The sequence below is a fragment of the Narcine bancroftii genome, unplaced genomic scaffold (genome assembly GCF_036971445.1).
Source record: "Narcine bancroftii isolate sNarBan1 unplaced genomic scaffold, sNarBan1.hap1 Scaffold_168, whole genome shotgun sequence".
Lineage (NCBI taxonomy): Eukaryota > Metazoa > Chordata > Chondrichthyes > Torpediniformes > Narcinidae > Narcine > Narcine bancroftii.
This window is the reverse complement of record NW_027211903.1, coordinates 1,249,896-1,268,333: the sequence shown is the minus strand read 5'-3', so window position 1 is coordinate 1,268,333 and position 18,438 is coordinate 1,249,896. Positions and strand designations below refer to the sequence as shown.

Here is an 18,438-nt window from a genome sequence, read left to right as displayed (position 1 = left end):
TTTTGTGGCTGAAATCAAAACAAGAGTGTTCTTCGTAAAGATGCACCAAGAATCTGTGGTTTGCCTTTCATCAAATTCAAGTCAGAAACCTCAGCCTTGAGTGTATAGGTGTGAAATCTGAATGTCTCTGGGGATTGACCCTGTGCCATGTGTTCAGTTGCAATGCCTTGGGCCAATCCTGAAAGGTGTTTTGCCTTGCTTTTTCCAGATACTTTTGCCATGGTTCACATGACGCAGTGGATTTGAAAATAGTCATTAAGTTTTAACTGTGATTTTTACCTTCAAGACCACATGCTTGTTCTTGGTAAAATGTTTTTATTGAGTTGGAAGGTTGGAACAGTGTGGTGCATTATCAGGATATAAGGTTAATTGGGATAAGAGTGAAATGATGCTTTTGACAAGAATGGATTATGCAAACTGCAGAGATATTGTTACATTTAAGTGGTTGGATAAAATTAAGTATTTCGGGATAAATGTAGATGATAATTATAATCATTTATATGAGTTGAATTATAGACCATTATTACATTAAATTAAATAAGATTTAAATAGGTGGAAAGATTTACCGATAACTTTAATAGGGCGCTGTGTTGGCACAGTCTCTCATGGTGTATAACGCCACATGGCGGAGCAGCCATGGGAAGATGGCGCTGTCAAGGTTTTCTCCCTGCCTCAATTCACCTGCCCAGCGCACGCCTGTGGCAGCGATTCTGATATCACAATGCACGAGGTGATTGAGCTTAGGCTGCCCTTAAGAGGGCGCGGGCTGAATTTGAATAAAAACATCATTAATGGCTTTCAATGTGGTGGCTGAGTCTTTCTTGGTTGTGTCCAGCACGACAGTGTTTTAAAATGAATTTTTTCCCCCGTATTCAGTATTTTTGTCAATCAATTACATGTGGGATTCCTAAAAGGTTTTAAGGATTTCGATGTGCTGGGAAGATCTTTATTATGAAAAGGTAAATAGGCAATAGTATCTATACAAAAATTGACTTGGAGTTTTATAATTACCACATTTTCAGGATTATTATGAAGCGGCACAATTCAAGTTTATTAATAGAATGGTTGGATCACAACAATCTTTACGTTGGGCTAAAATCCAAATGGCTCAGCTTCATGAACAAAGAATGCAACAGTTTATTTATAAATGGAATGCTCAACTTTTCCAAAATTATCCTTTACCGGAGTTAAAACATTTCATGGAAATATGGTATCGGACCAACGTTGCTATTGGTGCTGAGGGCAAAATTTCGGCTAAAACCCTTTGTATTAAAATAAGCTTTGTATTAAAATAAATCACGTATTCCTGAATATTTGGGAAAAGAGAGGTATTATCTTGGTCGAAGATTGTTATGAAGCTGGAAATTTTGTTTCATATCAGTGATAGAATGAAAAAATGGATCAGGTCCATGCTTAGTAACTTTGTTACTAGATAATTCTGGACACAGTTTGAGATTACCTAGAAGGATGAGATTTGAATGTTTAATTATTGAAGGAGGGGAAATGGGATTGATTACACAAATGTATGCTTTATTACAAAATAAGATGCCTAAGTCGGATATTTATAAAGTGAGAAGTAAAAGGAAGGAGGATCTGTCGGTTTTAATTTCTCAGGATGATTGGATGACATTATGTGAGGACAGTGTGACTAAGCCAGTAAACGTTATATAAAGATTCGTTCATTATAATTTTATTCATCAACTTTACTTAACACCTGAGAAGTTGAAGAGGTATAGATTTATCTCTTTGGATATGTGTTTTCAATGTGGAGAATAGATAGGGTCTTTTTTACATTCAGTATGGTTATGTGATCAGGTGAAACCCTTTCTGAATGGAATTATGGAACTTTTGCAGGGGTTGTTTAAATTTAAGCTTTCATTAGAGCCGTTAGTATTTTTATTGGGACATATGAAGTAAAATGGAGTTTGGAAATGAAATTGGATACATTTCAAATTGCATTTATTCAGTTGGAATAGGCAGTAGCGAGAAAATGTAAAGCTATAACCTGGAAAGATGAAATTGAATTAAGTATTCAGAGATGGCACATGGACTTGCAATCATGTATTCCATTGGAAAAGATAACTTACAATTTACGCCATACGTCTACCATTTTTGTTAATGTGCGGGTCCCTCTGTGAAGTGTATGGGTCTAAATATGTCATGGTTGATTGGTGACATCAAACCCGACTATGATGGTTTGTTTCTTTAGTTTGAGGTTGTAGAGGATGGGAGGGAGCTAAGAGAGGGGGTGGGAGGGGGGTATATATGGGGGAAATTTTTGTATGTTAATATGATGTATTTTATTGTGGATTTTGAATTTGATTTTAAATAAAGTATACAAAAAGAAGGTTACTTTGTAGACCACATGCTAATAGTTCCTTTCATTGTTGTTCAATAACATCTGATCCTTTCCTGCTTCTAAACTGTATTTCTGTGAAATCTCCACACAGCGGCTTCTCTGTGTATTTCCGGCACTACCTGATCCAATGCACTAATTGATAAGGTGGTGTCTGCAACCTATCTTAAGGAAGGCTGAGACGACCACAGATCGGTAGTGATTGTTGTTTTCTTTCAAGCAAAGTTGGCTCGGCCAAGGGTTCTTCTCAGATCTCTGAATGTGCAGTGTGACAAGAGTTTTAGAGGTAGCTTGGAATGAATTACTCGAGCAGCTTCCACACACACACATTTGAAAACCCAGAATTTTAGCAGGATTATTGCATCCTGCTTTTTGCAAAGGAGCAACAAAGTATCCACATACAGCTTGCCTAGGAGAGCATGTGGCGTTAGCAGGCAGAGTTAGAACAGCTTTGCTCTCAGAGAGGGAGGGAGTGAGAGAGAAGGAGTCAGAGAAATCTGTTCCAGAGGGACAAGCTGCCAAACTTTGGAAGGCTGCCTGGTCAAAGGAGAAAGATGACCTGAAAGAAAAAGGATCATCCGGAGAACCCTGAAGGGGACAAGTTTTGTCAGAAAGACTAACTAAGAAGAAATCAGTTGCAGATGCTCTGGAAATGGAATCTCTCTCTCTGAAAACCAGCAAGAGCCCTTCTGAGTGGTAACCATTTGTCTGTTAAACACCAAAGCTTGGTGAACTTTGTTAATGCTAATGTATGAGCACTGTTGCAAGAATTGCCTGCAACCAGCGAGATTGGACTGTGATCCAAAGAACTTTTCTAATCTTCAATACACATTACACTCACCTGCACTTAGTATTTGAGGGCGGATTAAGTGGGTTAGGTAGGTTAAGTAATAAGTTAAAGTTCAATTCTGTTTTCATGTTCAAATAAAATTCTAAACTACTTTTGTTTAAATAACCCTGTGTTGTCGTGCATATCTATTGCTACTGGTTTTTGGGGTCATCTGGACTCCGTAACATTTTATGGGGGCTCATCCTTTAGGATTTGAACATTGTAGTTTCATGATTTATTAGTTGATTGGGTTGTTTTTGCAGGCTATTTTTACAAGCTAACAGAAAGCTTGTGTCTGGAAAAACTGCAGCAATGGATGTTGATACATTTTTGTTACAACCATCACCTGCAGAACTGCAGAAGGTGAGAAAGTAGGAACTGATGGCTATTTCTGAGGCATTGAAAATTGTTGAAATTAAACATTGGATGAGAAAAGTACAAACGTAGAGGATTATAATAGTGAAATATTACATGTGAAGGAAAATTTGTTGAGGAAGACTCACAAAAGGACATTCCAGAATAATAGGCATTTTCAGAGAGCTCATGTGGACCAGATTAATAAACCTGTTCATAAGGTTAGGATGGAGCAGGATAGTAGGGCTGAAATAAAGTCTGGAGAAAATGTTCAGAAAAAAGATGAAGGAAAGGTAGGAAAGGACAGAACTTCTGTATTTATATGCAATTTGTGTAAGAAAGCAGGTCATGTGACTGTGAATTGTCTAGTCTTGAAGCAGAAAAGGTAAAAACAGGTTTAACCAGAACCATGTATACAGAAACAGTGGAATTTAAGGAGAGCAGAGGTGCATAACCTGATCAGTAGGTCATGGATGTTTTCAATCCTTTTGTGTCAGAGGGCTTTGTCTTAATAAAGGAGGGAGAACCACAGGTTCCAGTTAACATTCTTAGAGATACTGAGGCTGCTCAGTCATTGTTGTTAGAAACCGTTTTAACTGTGGATCAAAGGACAGACACAGAGGAGACAACTTTGATTAAAGGTGTTGGAGATGAGGTAGGGTCAATATTGCTTCACAAGGTTGTGCTAAATTCAGAATTAGTCAAAGGAACTGTTGTAGTAGGAGTTACCCATGCAAGGTGTCTCGTTTTTGCTGGGGAATGATTTGTCAGAGAATAAAGTTGGGTCAGTTTTAAGATTGACAAATTGGCCTAGTAAGGATGTGGTTAGAGAGGATGGTGAGATATATCCTGCATGTGCGGTAACTAGGTCTGTGACTAAGAAAATGATGACAGCTGAAGATGATCCAGATGGGGGGAGTCACGTGATGGAGTAGTGGCCGGTCAGGGAATTCCAGCCCTCTCCGGAAAAGTTAAAAAACGCACAAAACACAAAGTTACAAGATTAAAATTTAAAACAAAGTAAAAATAAAGGTGAGAAGAAAATGGCAGCGAAGAGAGAAAAGTCGAAAACAACGGGAAGAAGAGAAGAAGAAAGAACGTCGGAAGAAGAAGGTGAAGGCCTTACCTGTCTGAGGAGGCCCGCCGCGGAGAGAGAAGCCCGCTCCCTCAGGTCAGTGGAAGTCCCGGGCTCGGGACTACAAAAATGGCTCGCAGAGCCGAGTAAAAGTGCGCAACCGCGCAAGAAAAAAAACACACTGACGGGAGGGGGAAACAGCTGCGGAGTCGATCTCCACAGCTGAGAGAGACACCTGCAGCACAGCAGCTGGTGCAGAACAGAGACAATAACGACAACAAGAAAGAAGAAGGTAAAAAGAAAAGAAGGAAACAACAGATGGTCAATCCAGAGGAAGAAGAAGAAGAAGAACAGAAAGAAGTGGAAGAAGAAGAGAAAGGCAAGACAATGGATGTATCTTTTTTCAAAGAATATATGGAATCAGTGAAAGAATGGCAATTACAAGAATTTAATGAGATAAAAAGAAGAATTAAGAATGCAGAAGAAAAAATGAATAAAATAGAAATGGTCATATCAGAGATAGGAAAAAGAGTGGAGAATGTGGAAGAACGAGAAATAATCGTAGAAATGGAAGTAGAGGACAAAAGAGAAATTAGAAGAATCTAATAAAAAAGTTAAAGAGGCACATGAGCTGTAAGCTCAGAAGACAGATATAATGGAACACTACATTAGAAGAAATAATATAAAGATTGTGGGCCTTAAGGAAGATGAAGAAGGCAAGAATATGAGAGAATTTATAAAAGATTGGATCCCCAGGGTCCTAGGAAGACCAGAATTACAGGAAGAAATTGAAATAGAGAGGGCACATAGAACATTAGCCCCGAAACCACAACCGCAGCAAAAACCAAGATCCATTTTAGTAAAATTTTTAAGATATACAAGAGAAAATATTTTGGAGAAAGCAATGAAGAAAATAAGAGAAGACAAAAAGCCACTGGAATACAAAGGTCAAAAATTTTTTTTCTATCCAGACATAAGTTTTGATCTCCTGAAGAAGAGGAAGGAGTTCAATACAGCAAAAACGATCTTATGGAAAAAAGGATATAAATTTATGTTAAAGTACCCAGCGGTACTTAAAATAGTTATTCCAGGGCAACAAAACAGACTATTCTCGGATCCAGAGGAAGCACAAAAATTTGCAGAACAACTACAAAACAAGCAGAGAGATGAAGACATGTAATGAGAGTAAAAATGACCACGAACTATATGTATGTGTGTATATGGGTATATGTATGTATATATTATATATATAAAAAAATATATATATATATATATATATATATATATGTAGATGTGTATGTATGTGTGTGTATACATGAATGTATACGTATTTAGAGGAAAATATATAGAGTATAGATAAGAATTAATAAGGGAATGAAAGGGAATAGAAGGAATAAGGAGGGAATTAAAAGAGTGACCTTTGTTACATATGAAAATTGAAATCTTTTCCGTGGGGGGCTGGGTGGGGATGAGTTACGGTCACTGCAAAATCAGTTGACATTTGCGAGTGAATTCGCAAATCCAAATGGAGAGGGGAGATGTGTTTGCCCAACAAGAGATAAAGGGCAACTCAGGAGGGGGAGGGGAGAATGGGGTTAAAGAAGTTTTAAATAGGAGAATAAGGAAAATGTTTGATGTTTTAGAAATGTTGTCTTATAAAGTGTTCAAAACAAGAAAACAGAAATGGATAAGAAGGAAAGGTGATGATGGAGAAACAGAAAGGGAAGATAAACAAAGTTTGAAATGGCTACGTTGAACTATATGACTTTAAATATTAACGGAATACATAACCAAATCAAAAGGAAGAAACTGCTAAATTTACTGAAAAAAGAAAAAATTGATATAACATTTGTGCAAGAAACACATTTAACTGAATTGGAGCACACGAAATTAAAGAGAGATTGGGTAGGACATGTAACAGCAGCGTCGTATAATTCAAAAGCAAGAGGAGTAGCTATATTAATCAGTAAAAATGTACCAATTAAAATAGAAGAGGAAATAATAGATCCAGCAGGGAGATATGTAATGATAAAATGTCAGATATATTTGGAGTTTTGGTATCTACTCAATGTATATTCACCTAACGAAGAAGATCAAAAGTTTATGCAAGATATTTTTTTGAAGATAGCAGATACGCAAGGGAATATATTAATAGGAGGGGATTTCAACCTTAATTTGGATTCAAATATGGATAAAACTGGGAAAAAAATTAACAGAAAGAACAAAGTAACTAAATTTATAGTTAAATCGATGCAAGAAATGCAACTTTTGGATATATGGAGGAAACAACACCCAAAGGAAAAGGAATATTCATATTATTCGGGTAGACATAAAACATACTCAAGAATAGACCTATTTCTGTTATCAGCTCGTATGCAAGATAGAGTAAGAAAAACAGAATATAAAGCTAGAATATTATCGGACCATTCACCTTTGATATTGACAACAGAGTTAGAGGACATCCCTCCAAGAATGTATAGATGGAAATTAAACTCCATGCTACTTAAAAGGCAGGATTTTAGAGAATTCATTGAAAGACAAATTAAAATGTACTTTGAAATAAATACGGAATCAGTGAAAGATAAGTTTATACTATGGGATGCAATGAAAGCATTCATTAGAGGGCAAATAATAAGTTATGTAACCAAGATGAAGAAGGACTATAATCAGGAAACAGAGCAGTTGGAAAGGGAAATAGTAAATATAGAAAAAGAATTAGCAATGAAGGAAGATACAACTAAAAGAAGAGAATTGGCAGATCAAAAAATAAAATATGAAACACTACAAACATATAAGGTGGAGAAGAACATAATGAAGACAAAACAGAAATATTATGAACTAAGGGAAAAAACGCACAAAATCCTAGCATAGCAGCTTAAGACAGAACAAGCTAAGAAAATTGTATTGGCATCAAGGAAAAAAGACAAACAAATCACATATAATCCAACGGAGATCAATGAAAACTTTAGAGAATTCTATGAACAATTATACCAAACTAAAAACGAAGGGAAAGAAGGCAAAATAGATGAATTTTTAACTAAAATTGAACTACCAAAATCACAAATAGAGGAATAAAATAAATTAACAGAACCATTTGAAATAGTAGAAATACAAGAGATAATAAAAAAAAACTACCAAATAATAAAACACCAGGAGAGGATGAATTCCCAATAGAATTCTATAAAACATTTAAAGATTTATTAATTCCTCCCCTCCTGGAAGTAATCAACCAGATTGACAAAACACAAAGCTTACCAGATTCATGTAAAACAGCAATAATTACAGTAATACCAAAGCAAGGGAAAGATCCACTCGCACCAGCATCATATAGACCAATATCATTACTTAACACAGATTATAAGATAATAGCTAAACTATTAGCAAACAGATTAGCAGATTATGTACCTAAAATGGTAAATCTAGACCAAACTGGATTTATTAAAAAAAGACGCACAACAGACAATATTTGTAAATTTATTAACTTAATTCATGCAGTAGAAGGGAGTAAAGCGCCAACAGTAGCAGTTGCTTTAGACGCAGAGAAGGCCTTTGAAATGAAAGGGGAGGGATTAGACGAAGGGGCCCGAGAAATGAAGGCAGTGTTAGGGAGACATGAGCAGGGAAATGATGAAGCGGAATTCCGTCGATGCCCGTGTGTGTGTATAGGAGGCTGGTCTTTAGTATTTTCCATCCTTTTCGTATTGATCCAAGACTGGGCAAGACCACGTGTTGCCCATGTGCATATTCCGATGAAATGGTGTGGAATGGCCCCTGTTTATAAACAGGCATCTTCCACTCAAGTGGTTTCACATCCTCCTCAATCCCAAGGGTTTGCAAATAGATGAGGGAATATGGAATTGCTGCCAGGAAAGTACAACACGTCTTCAAACTAACAGGATTTTGCAATTTGTAGGAAACAACAGAAGATCACCTACAAAAACATCAGAAGACAGTAGGTGATCTTCTGAAATGGTTGGCAGTCGAGGGTCACTATGGAGTTCATATCACCGAAGACGAATTCTACGCATTAGGTGATGGTTTCCAGATGGAGGAAGAGGACGATGCGATGGGGTCATTTGCTGAGATGGGCGAAAGACTGAATGACCACCAGCAAGGCCTGAAGGTATGAACACTTCCAGGTGTTTTGGATAAGTGTATATTCGAACAATTGTAAAAATATTTTGGATTGGACTTTTCATCAGAACCTCTGATCAGTACAGATTTGATGAAAGGCGACTAAATAAATTTCACTTAAATAATGACTAACACAATTTCTAAATAATGTTGAATTGAATTTTGACGATCTTCTCCCAATCCTATTCAAAGATCTAGCAGATCCTCTTTCTAACTCAGTCCTACTTTCTGTTCTTTGCTCTGGCCCAGTCACGCAAGTGATGAGAGATGACGGGAATATGATTAACTCACTAGTGAAGGGGCAGTGATTGACGATGGTCACAGAGGCCCTTCACTAACAATCTCACCATGGCAGCTTCTTAACAAAAACTCTTCACCTCAGTAATGCTGTATTCTCAGATAATGTGGATCTTGATGTTGTAAAGGGAAGAACCTCCTCCCCTATTTTGATAACTCCAGCACCCACTCATGTGATTAACTCTTTATAACCCATTGAATGGGCCATGCAAGCTATTCACAACCAAAAAGGGTTGAGGAAGCATACACCACCGGAATGAATTCTGGCGTAGCAACGTCACTGTTCGTCCACTCAACCAGGCCAGATCCTTGTGCAGATCTAGGGATTGGTTTGGAAAAGAGAGTGAGTAAGGCTACACCCCCTCACTACCACAATTTTCCTGTTGTTGAGGCAACTGTTGGTGACAGCAGGAGCAGAAAGATTCATCCCATGTTTCTCCAGGGGCTCCCTCAATTCTGATGTGTGGTAGCACCATTGTGCTAAATGGGATAGATTCAGAATAAATTGACAGCTGGAATCACAGTGGCCAAAAGGTACGATGGGCCTTTAACATTTGCAGCAGGAAAGTGTTACTTACCATCGTTAGTTCTCCCATTACAACCAAGACAAGTCATCACCATGGTTTAATAGGGAATGCAGATGCACATGAGGTGCCAGACTGATAATCTTACAACACTGGACAGTGGGCAGGCAATGCAGAAAAAAAAATAACATTCCAAAGACAGAATTAACCGCTGATGAAATCTGAGCTCTGTCGTCCTTCCGGCTGGGTCATGAACAGTAAACAGGAAAAGAGGGACCAAGGGTCTCCTCATTCTCAGTGGTGGTAGGCCTCAGCTTCTGAATAACAATGTTGGGGTTAAGACACTTTCTAGCATGTTCCATCAGGTTCTTCCGACACCATCACAGAAATCACTTTCACCCTATTTGATTTACTTAGGAACACCAAGTGCAGCAGACAAATAGGACCAGACTCCATCACATTCGAAGTACTGGAGAAGTTCAGTCTAGATTTTTTTTTCACCTCCTGTCACAGTTGATCCACTGACATCCTTCTGACAAAGTGGCAAATTCTTCAGGTATCTGGTCCATCTACCAAAAGCAGGACAAAGCCATACTTTATTTAATCAGCTGCCCGATGGAAAGTGTGTCGCACACACTGTGACATAAAGTGGCATTGTTCACCAATAACCTGCATAATGGTACTTCAATTGGGTTTTGTCACATGACTCCAGGTCTCCTTCTCACTGTGGTCCTAACATGGACCAGCCACTTTGAGTACTGTGATAACTAAAACAGATCAGAGGCTACCTGTCAAGCAGTAGGTGGCGAACCTTTGCTCCGCACTTGACTGGATCAGCACAATTCCCAAAGGGCCCAAGGACCTCAACAGCATAGCAAAGCAGTTGGCTTGATTAGCCCTCCATTCATTCTCTCCACTGAGGTAGTCCTGTATTCTATCAACGGAGTGAACGACATCTACTCGACTCCAAGAATATGTCCAAAGAGGAGCCTTCTGACATGGAAAGGGACGTGCATTAGGTCCGTAGGAACATTACTACCTGCTGATTCCCCTCCACACTCCTCTCCCTTCTAACTGGGAAAGATATTGCCGTTCGTTCAGTTTGGGCCCTGGCAGGGACACCTGCATCTTGAAGCACTAATGTGAAAATGATAATTACCCAGAATGTTTTCACTCAAATGGGGATAGATTTTCATGTTTGTCATTCCTTAATATGCAGTGCTCAAGTCAGATTTTCATCGTTAAAAAAGAGCAAAGATCTTTAAACATTTACCAATTGATGTTATCTTCTTTTCGTAAAGCATTGCTTAACATGTATGCAAATTATTGCCCTGTGTGTGCTTGACAGCCTGGTTTGTTTTGGAATAAGGCGACTTGAATAAAGTCTTGTCAAGTCCAAAGGATGTTGAACCAAATGGTAAAGATAAATACAATAAAGTCACCGTTATGTCTCTGTGTGGGAGGCTTCTTAAATAGCAGAAGTAAAATCTCTTCTGCTATTTGAATCTTGCATCTTCTTAGAGATGCAAGATTCAAATAGCAGAAGAGATTTTACTTATTGATGCCTTCCACCATGCCAGGAAATGTTCATACTCACATAGACATGCACCCCACATTGGTGCACGACATTTACGACAGTGAGACGGGTGTGTTATCTCGTCAGGATCATGTGAACTCTTTTGTAACTTCCTAGGAATACACCCTTCTCACTGTGGTAACCGTCGTGCACTACTGGGGGGCACCTATACATGAGTATGAGTGTGAACAGTTTCCTGAGATGGTGGAAGGCATCAGTAAGTAAACTCCCTTCTGTTATTTGAATCTTGCATCTTTAAGTTATTTAAGAATCCTCCCAGGTAACACGGAGACAGAACATGTTGGCAGTGGTCGGTCTGAGAGAACAAGAATAAAACTATAAAATGGATTGGAAGTGACTGAAATCTGAAGGGGAAGAAGAGAAAAAGTACACCTGGAAATGAATGGCTGGTGCAACAGCAGTTCACCCAGTGATGGACGGGAGGCTGAAGACATGGTTGAATCGTTGAAAACGTTTCAGCAGATGTACAATTTAGCAGTGAAAAGCTATTTTAAAAATGCAACAGCGAGGAGAAGGTTAGTTCTATACATGTCTGGACAGGGGAGCCAGGCCGTGACTTATTTAATAGCTGAGAGCTTACGGGGTGGAGAAAAATGATCCAGAGCAGATATTTGCAAAGGTTGTTTCTCACCTTGAACTCAGCTCTAATCCTAGACTTGAATGCAATGAATTTCAAGGTTTTGTGTAAGAGACTGATGAGACTGTTACTAACGTCCTTACTACACCAAAAATTAATGCTGCAAAATGCAGATGGAAGGATATAGAGGAAAGATTAGCTGATCCACTAATATGCCCATCCTGAAGTGCAAAAGTCTCTTCTAGGGAAGGATAGCTTGAAATTGGCCAAAGACTCTGACACAGCCAGAGTCTTCAAAGCCACGAGGACGCAAATGAAATCCCTATCAATGCAGACCCACCCACAGCAAAGAGAAGGAAGGGTTGATGCTATAAAAAATACAATCAGAAAAGTGCCACCCCCAGGACCTGTAGGAAGGGCAGCGGACAACACCCCTCCGTGACCAAAATGATTGCCCCGCATACGGTTCTGAATGTGGAGCCTACGGCACAGCAAACCACTGGGCGAAAATGTGCAAGTCTGGCGTGAAGGAAACAGTGATACCAGTGAAGAAAAAAGACAAGAAGATCCACCATCTCTTAAAAATGTTGACACACTCATATACATAGACATCCACCCCACAGTTACTTCAGTGAGAAGGGTGCATTCTTACACAGTTACAAACTAGTTCACATTCTCCTGACTGGATCACAGTCACCTCTCGTTAGATTTCACGTGTTCTCTTTTACATCATGAAAGAATATTAAATCCCTGAATTGAAAGTTAAGGATGAGATCATTCAAATGACAAAAGTTTAATGTGCTTAAGTTTAAATAAAAGTAAGTCTGTTTGACAGGGAAGGGACTGTGTACAAATACTGAAGGAGAGGATTTATTTTCTTGTCAGTCAAATTAACTATGGAATATATTCTACTCCATCTCAGCAGGATTCATCCTTTGACACAAGCAAAGAATTGTAGATCAAGGTAGTTGATTAAACCTCCGAAAGCATAAAACCATTTAGATTTCTGGACTTGAAGTACGTTTCCTGTGTGTATTTAAGGGTGTTTTGGTACCCTGATTTTTAATAAATTGGGAAACCTGAATATTTTATTTCAATTGCAAATGCAATAAATAGAAACCTTACCTCCCCCAAGACAACTTGGAGCAATAAAAATGAACCTAGGATTGTTTCTTTTCTAGGAACATCGCCAAAAGTTGTCCCAGAAAGAGCAAGAGTTGGTTTTGGCCATAGAGGCAGCTCAGACTTTCCTGGAACAAAATGTCCAGGACCCTTTGCGAGACGAGGAAGTTGCACTGCAGGAGAACTTGAATGTCTTGATGGAGGAGTACGAATCCGCTTTATCAAGTGCAGATTCTCAATTAAACGTGATTGAGGATCTGCATCTAGAACTGCAGAAGTTCCGAAAAGGTGAGGGAAAGTATTCATTTATTTTCCAGATTACTATAAAATACTATTTACTGAGAGTTAAAAAGAATTCTAAGTAAGACAACTGAAAGCTACATGTGGTTTGGAATAACCCCAACTTGTAATTATTACAGGATCCTGTCAATGTGTCAAAGTCTATATAATCTGGTATTATTTGATCATTTTGATTATTTCACCATTATATTCCTTTAAACAGATCATGATGAATTTGAAACATTAATGATTCATTCAGAAAAGGAACTACAAAAAATAAAAGCTGAGGAATTTGACTCCACGTCATTGACATTCAAACTTAAGAAGCAGAAATTCCTCTTCAATGATCTTCAGTTTCTCAAAGGGGATCTAAGATACCTCAGACGATCTTGGAAAAGTCTCTTCGATGCTGCCTTTCTCTTTGAAATCAGGAATGCAATTGAAAGCTACAAGATCCCAATTGATCCTGATGCCATAAGCCAACGTGTGGAGGAGACGGTTGAAAGCGCCGATGCTCGCTTCAACGCACTTCGATCAGAAGTATGACATATCTCCTTTTTTTTGACTAATAGCATTTAAACTCCAATTTTACTTTAGATCAGTAACATGAGAGCATTTTGATAGACTGAGCAACTTGTGTAAGTTTTAGTCTTATAAGAGTGGCTCTGGAAAAGGTTTGCGGCTGTGATTAATAATACCCATGAAGAACAGGAACAATGATCAAATCTTTCCAGTATTGTGGAGCTCTCTTGGTGGCCAAACTCACTCGAGTTGGACAGAGACCACTGCAGAAAATAAGTCATGAACTCATTTCCTTTTAATAAAATCAAATGTCGAACAGATCATAATTGGTGAAGATTTTCCAGACTGGCCTCCCACGTGCATTTGTCACTGAACACGGTGTAATGTGTCCAATCCACAAAGGTCACCTCGCTGGCTCAGTATGTCCTAAACCCAAGGGTTAGGCTTGAATGGCATAACAGAAATGCAAAGTGTTCGGCTGGAACAAGCCCAGCCCCAAAAGAATTTCTGTCTAATCTTCACTGACACACTAAATTTGTGAAGGTTTTCAATGCTTCTGATATATTCCTGACCATCAGTTTATTTTGAAAGCAAACTCAAAATATCAATTAAAAGATTTATTGACATAACAAGAAAATGGAACAGTACGGCAGGGTAACAGGCATTTCACCTTTGGTGAGGAGTGAACATTGCCTTTTTGTCTGTGACCCTCAAAAAACTTGATGCAGGGAACAAAAAAATGATAGTTGGCATAAGTAATGGACCAGTAATGTATCGCTTGACCCATTTTGGATCGATTGGACACTCGATATTTGATCGCATCACAAAATCGTACATTTTAAAAATCCACATACTCATTCATTTCTTTCACTCTATAGTGCATTGGACTTGGAATCCGTCTTAGCACCAAGGTATTTGAACAATGGCAAGAGAAGGCAGATGAGCTGCGTTTGTGGCTAGAGAGAGTAGAAAGAGAAAGACGAATGGTTCAGCTGGAGGCCATCCCTAATCCAGAAATCTTGCAGCAAGAACTTGAAAATATCATGGTAAATTAAAGTTGTTATTTCATAAATCACTGTGTAATGTTGCTTATTCTAATTTACGAGTAGAATGATGAATGCTTTGAAATAATGATAATGTGCACATCCAATAACAGTGGTTAAGGCCACATGGGAGGTTGTAAGTTTGGCACCTGAAATAGGAAGTTGAGCTCCATTCATTCCAACTTGATCAGGTTTTAATGGGAGCCTGATGAAGATCCAACAGCCAATTTGCTTCCAGATGGTGGGGGCGAGATTGGAAACTGTAACAAAGAAGCCAAACAGTTCTGCTCTCATTGTGTGTCTATTTTCAGTATGGGTTTCCTCAGACCTTATCCATGTTTAATGGGGGCCTAAGAAAATGGTGGCAGAATTTTGGACGACCTCCAAGATTATAACAGCAGAGCAAAAAATCTCAGCAAATCATTAATGGGATCATCAGGTGCAGAGACGATAACTCCATAGATGGGGGTTTCAGGAACAGGTGAAGGGGGGTGGGAGGAAAGTGGTGATTTGGAGCACATTTGGAGGTAAGATTTGTTTGCAAAGTGGCAGAGATTGATTTATTCCAAAGAAGTATTCGAACCATAGAACCTTACAATATTACAGAACAGAAACAGGCCCCTTTGGCCCTTCTTGTCTGTTCCGAACCCTTTTTCTGCCGAGGCCCTCTGACGCACCTAGTCCATAGCCCTCCATACCTCTCCCATCCATGTACCAGTCCAAATTCTTTTCAAATTAAAAATTGAGCCCACAGTCACCACTTCAACGGACAGCTTGTTCCACTCTCCCACCTCTTCACTCTGTGTGAAGACGTTCTCCCTCATGTTCCCCCTAAATTTATCCCCTTCACCCTTACCCCATGTCCTCTGGTTTGTATTTCACTTGCTCTCAGTGGAACAAGCCTACCTATATTTACTCTGTCCTCCACATCATTTTAAATCTCTCTCTCAATTCTTCCCTCATTCTACACTCCAGGGAATAAAATCATAACCTGTTTAACCTTTTCCTACAACTCTGCTCCTGACGTCCAGGCCACATCCAAGTCAATCTCTGCACAATTGCCATCCTTCCTGCAGTTAGGTGATCCAAACTGCACACAATAATCCAAATTGTGTCTCACCAATGAAAATTATACTTTATCCTTTGATTGATCAAGGTCAATGTGCCAAAAGTTCTCTTTGCAACCCTATCCACATGTGACACCATTTTCAGAGAATGAGGTGTCTGTATTCCCAGATCCGTCTGTTCTATCATACTCCTCACTGCCCGACTGGTTACCATGTATGTCCTTTCTTGGCTTGTCCTTCCAAAATGCAACACCTCACACTCATCTGCATTAAATTCCATTTGTCAGCCCATGTTTCCAGCTGGTCCTGATCCCTCTTCAAGGTTTGAAAACCTTCTTTAGTGTCCACAACACCTGCAAGCTTACTCATCCAATTTACCCCATTATCATCCACATAGCCTTCCTGGTTTCTTTCTTGAGGTTTTTTCTTGCATTTTCTATACTCTTCAAGCACCTCATTTGCTCTGTGATGTCTATACCTGCTGCACACCTCTCTTCTTCCAAACCAGATTCCTAAGCCTGCTAATCTTGACAGGAACATGCAAAGTCTGTACTCTCCAAATTTCACCTTTGTAGGTCTTCCACTCACCCCGCACATACTTTTCCAGGTCAACGCCTTCTCATTCCTTTCTAATTTCCTCAAATTGGCCTTTCTCCAATTTAAAATCTCAACCCGAGTCCCAGACCTATCCTTTTCTATCATTAACAAAACTAATGGCATCATGTTGACTGGAGTTGATGTTTGAGGAATTGGAATTTGCATCAGAAAGACAAATCAGAAAGTTTTGCTTTATTGAGGTGGAGGGCATTTCTGGTCTTGCAGTCAGAGAAAAATCGGACCATTTATTGCAATAATGGCCTGGGATTGATGGTCATGGAGAAAAGCTGTGGGCCATTAAGTGCTCGAGAGAATAGGAGTTGCAAACGGGTCAGATTGCTGAGGGAGAACACATATTTACCTTTGAAGGATGATGGATTGGGGAGAGGGGTCATCTGGAGTAAAAGTAGACAGGCAGAAAAACGATAATGCAGAATAACCCTCTGCAGCCAAATCTATGTCCATTAGTGGTGAAAAGCCAAATGAGTTCTTCAGCATTATTTTATCAATGCTGATGTAAATCTAAGCATCAGAACATTTTTAAATATTTTCTTGTGACCTTGATGGTTTGCAAGGGGACTTCAGGGCCGGTCAAGAGATGTAGACAAGATAAAGATGATGAGCTCAACAGCATCAGAAAATGCTCAAACATCAGGCGTATTAAATACCTCGAAGCATTAATGAGTAATGAGTAATGATCAATAGAAAGTTTGATCTGGTTGTTTGAGAAAATTCCAATATCCTGTGGTTATTGGGTCCTTGAAAATGTTCGCCTCCTCACCCCAAAGCAGGCCAGAGAGTTGTTGGTATTTATGATAATTTATAGAATCGCCTTCACAGGCTGTTTATCTCCTTGACCCAAAGACAATATCGAAATTAACCAAGGCATCGGCAAATCTAAGATATACAGAAATAAATATTAATTTTATTGTGAATGAGTCATTGTGTCATTTTGAAATCACAGGTTCTTCAGGGAGAAATTTCTGAACATGAAGATGGTGTCGAAAAGTTACAGGAGGCAGCAAAGTGCCTGCTGAATTTGAGCAATGACGTTGTTCCAAATATAGTCCAGCTTCGAAAGACCACAGGTACCATTTCAACATTTGATGTTTAGATCAAAAGGTGGTTCTCTAATTCCAACAAATACAAGTGATGCTTCCAGCTGGTAAATTAGACATTTTCAAATTGTGCAAATTACCAGTGGGGACCCACCAACCTCTTTGAACCATTCTAAAATATTTCTTGCAATTGATTGGATTTCAAATGTTGAATCATCTTTACCTAGCACGTCATAAATAGGCTATCATTTCATAAACAGCTCTGAAAATGACCATTTACTAAAGAACTGTGCACACTTCAATGTTTGAATAAAATGCAGTATTTAAGAAAGTTCAATCGAACTTTCTCCACTGAATTGTGGTCAGTGATTCAGACTCGTAGGCCAGAATCGCAATAGTATTGCAAAATGTGTGTTTATTGAATGAAATTTCTGCTCGAGTGGTGCATCTTAGAAGTGTTGGGTCTTATAAAATTGTTGCATTAAAGGTACTGAATTGAGAACCATATTTGGAGCGTTGGAAATGAAAATGGCGGCAAATGGGAATTCTTGCAGTGAATTCGTTGAAAGTGATGCTCTGCGATTATTTAATAAAGCAGCCAGGCTCCAGTCATGCATACTTGTCCGTGGCTCATCAATTAAAGAGAAGATTGAATGATTGGAAACCAGACAACTTCCAATCATAGAAACAAGACTGGAAATAGGAAACATATGTTAAAATATGCCAGCAAGGCGGTGAAGTCACGAGCTCCATCGAAATGTTAATGTTGCTTTTCTTTTTTCCAGATGCTCTATCAGCTCATTTATTTTTATACATTTTTGTTTCCTTTCCTAAACCTCAGAAATTCTATATTTTCCATTTGTCTTGTTGATCAGTTATTAATAGAAATAGAGGGTATGTAGAAATGGTAGAAGGTTAAGCAGCGGCCATTTACCAAGTGTGAACATCTGGCAAACATGCAGCCAAGGAAGTGTTTAGGGCTGTGATGTCTCAAAGACCCCCCAATG

At 38.9% G+C, this 18,438-nt stretch overlaps 1 protein-coding gene across 3 annotated transcripts in view; it reads left to right on the top strand.

The window, feature by feature from the left end:
- Window positions 1-18,438, top strand: part of LOC138750580 (microtubule-actin cross-linking factor 1-like) — a 96,080-nt gene that overhangs the window by 65,493 nt on the left and 12,149 nt on the right. For all 3 annotated transcript variants that reach the window (XM_069912690.1, XM_069912689.1, XM_069912688.1), the window contains exons 2-6: window positions 8,528-8,737; window positions 12,925-13,153; window positions 13,368-13,684; window positions 14,545-14,712; window positions 17,338-17,461. In XM_069912690.1, coding sequence (XP_069768791.1) covers window positions 8,660-8,737; window positions 12,925-13,153; window positions 13,368-13,684; window positions 14,545-14,712; window positions 17,338-17,461 — 916 coding nt within the window. In that variant the 5' untranslated portion in view covers window positions 8,528-8,659. The remainder of the gene's footprint in view (window positions 1-8,527; window positions 8,738-12,924; window positions 13,154-13,367; window positions 13,685-14,544; window positions 14,713-17,337; window positions 17,462-18,438) is intronic.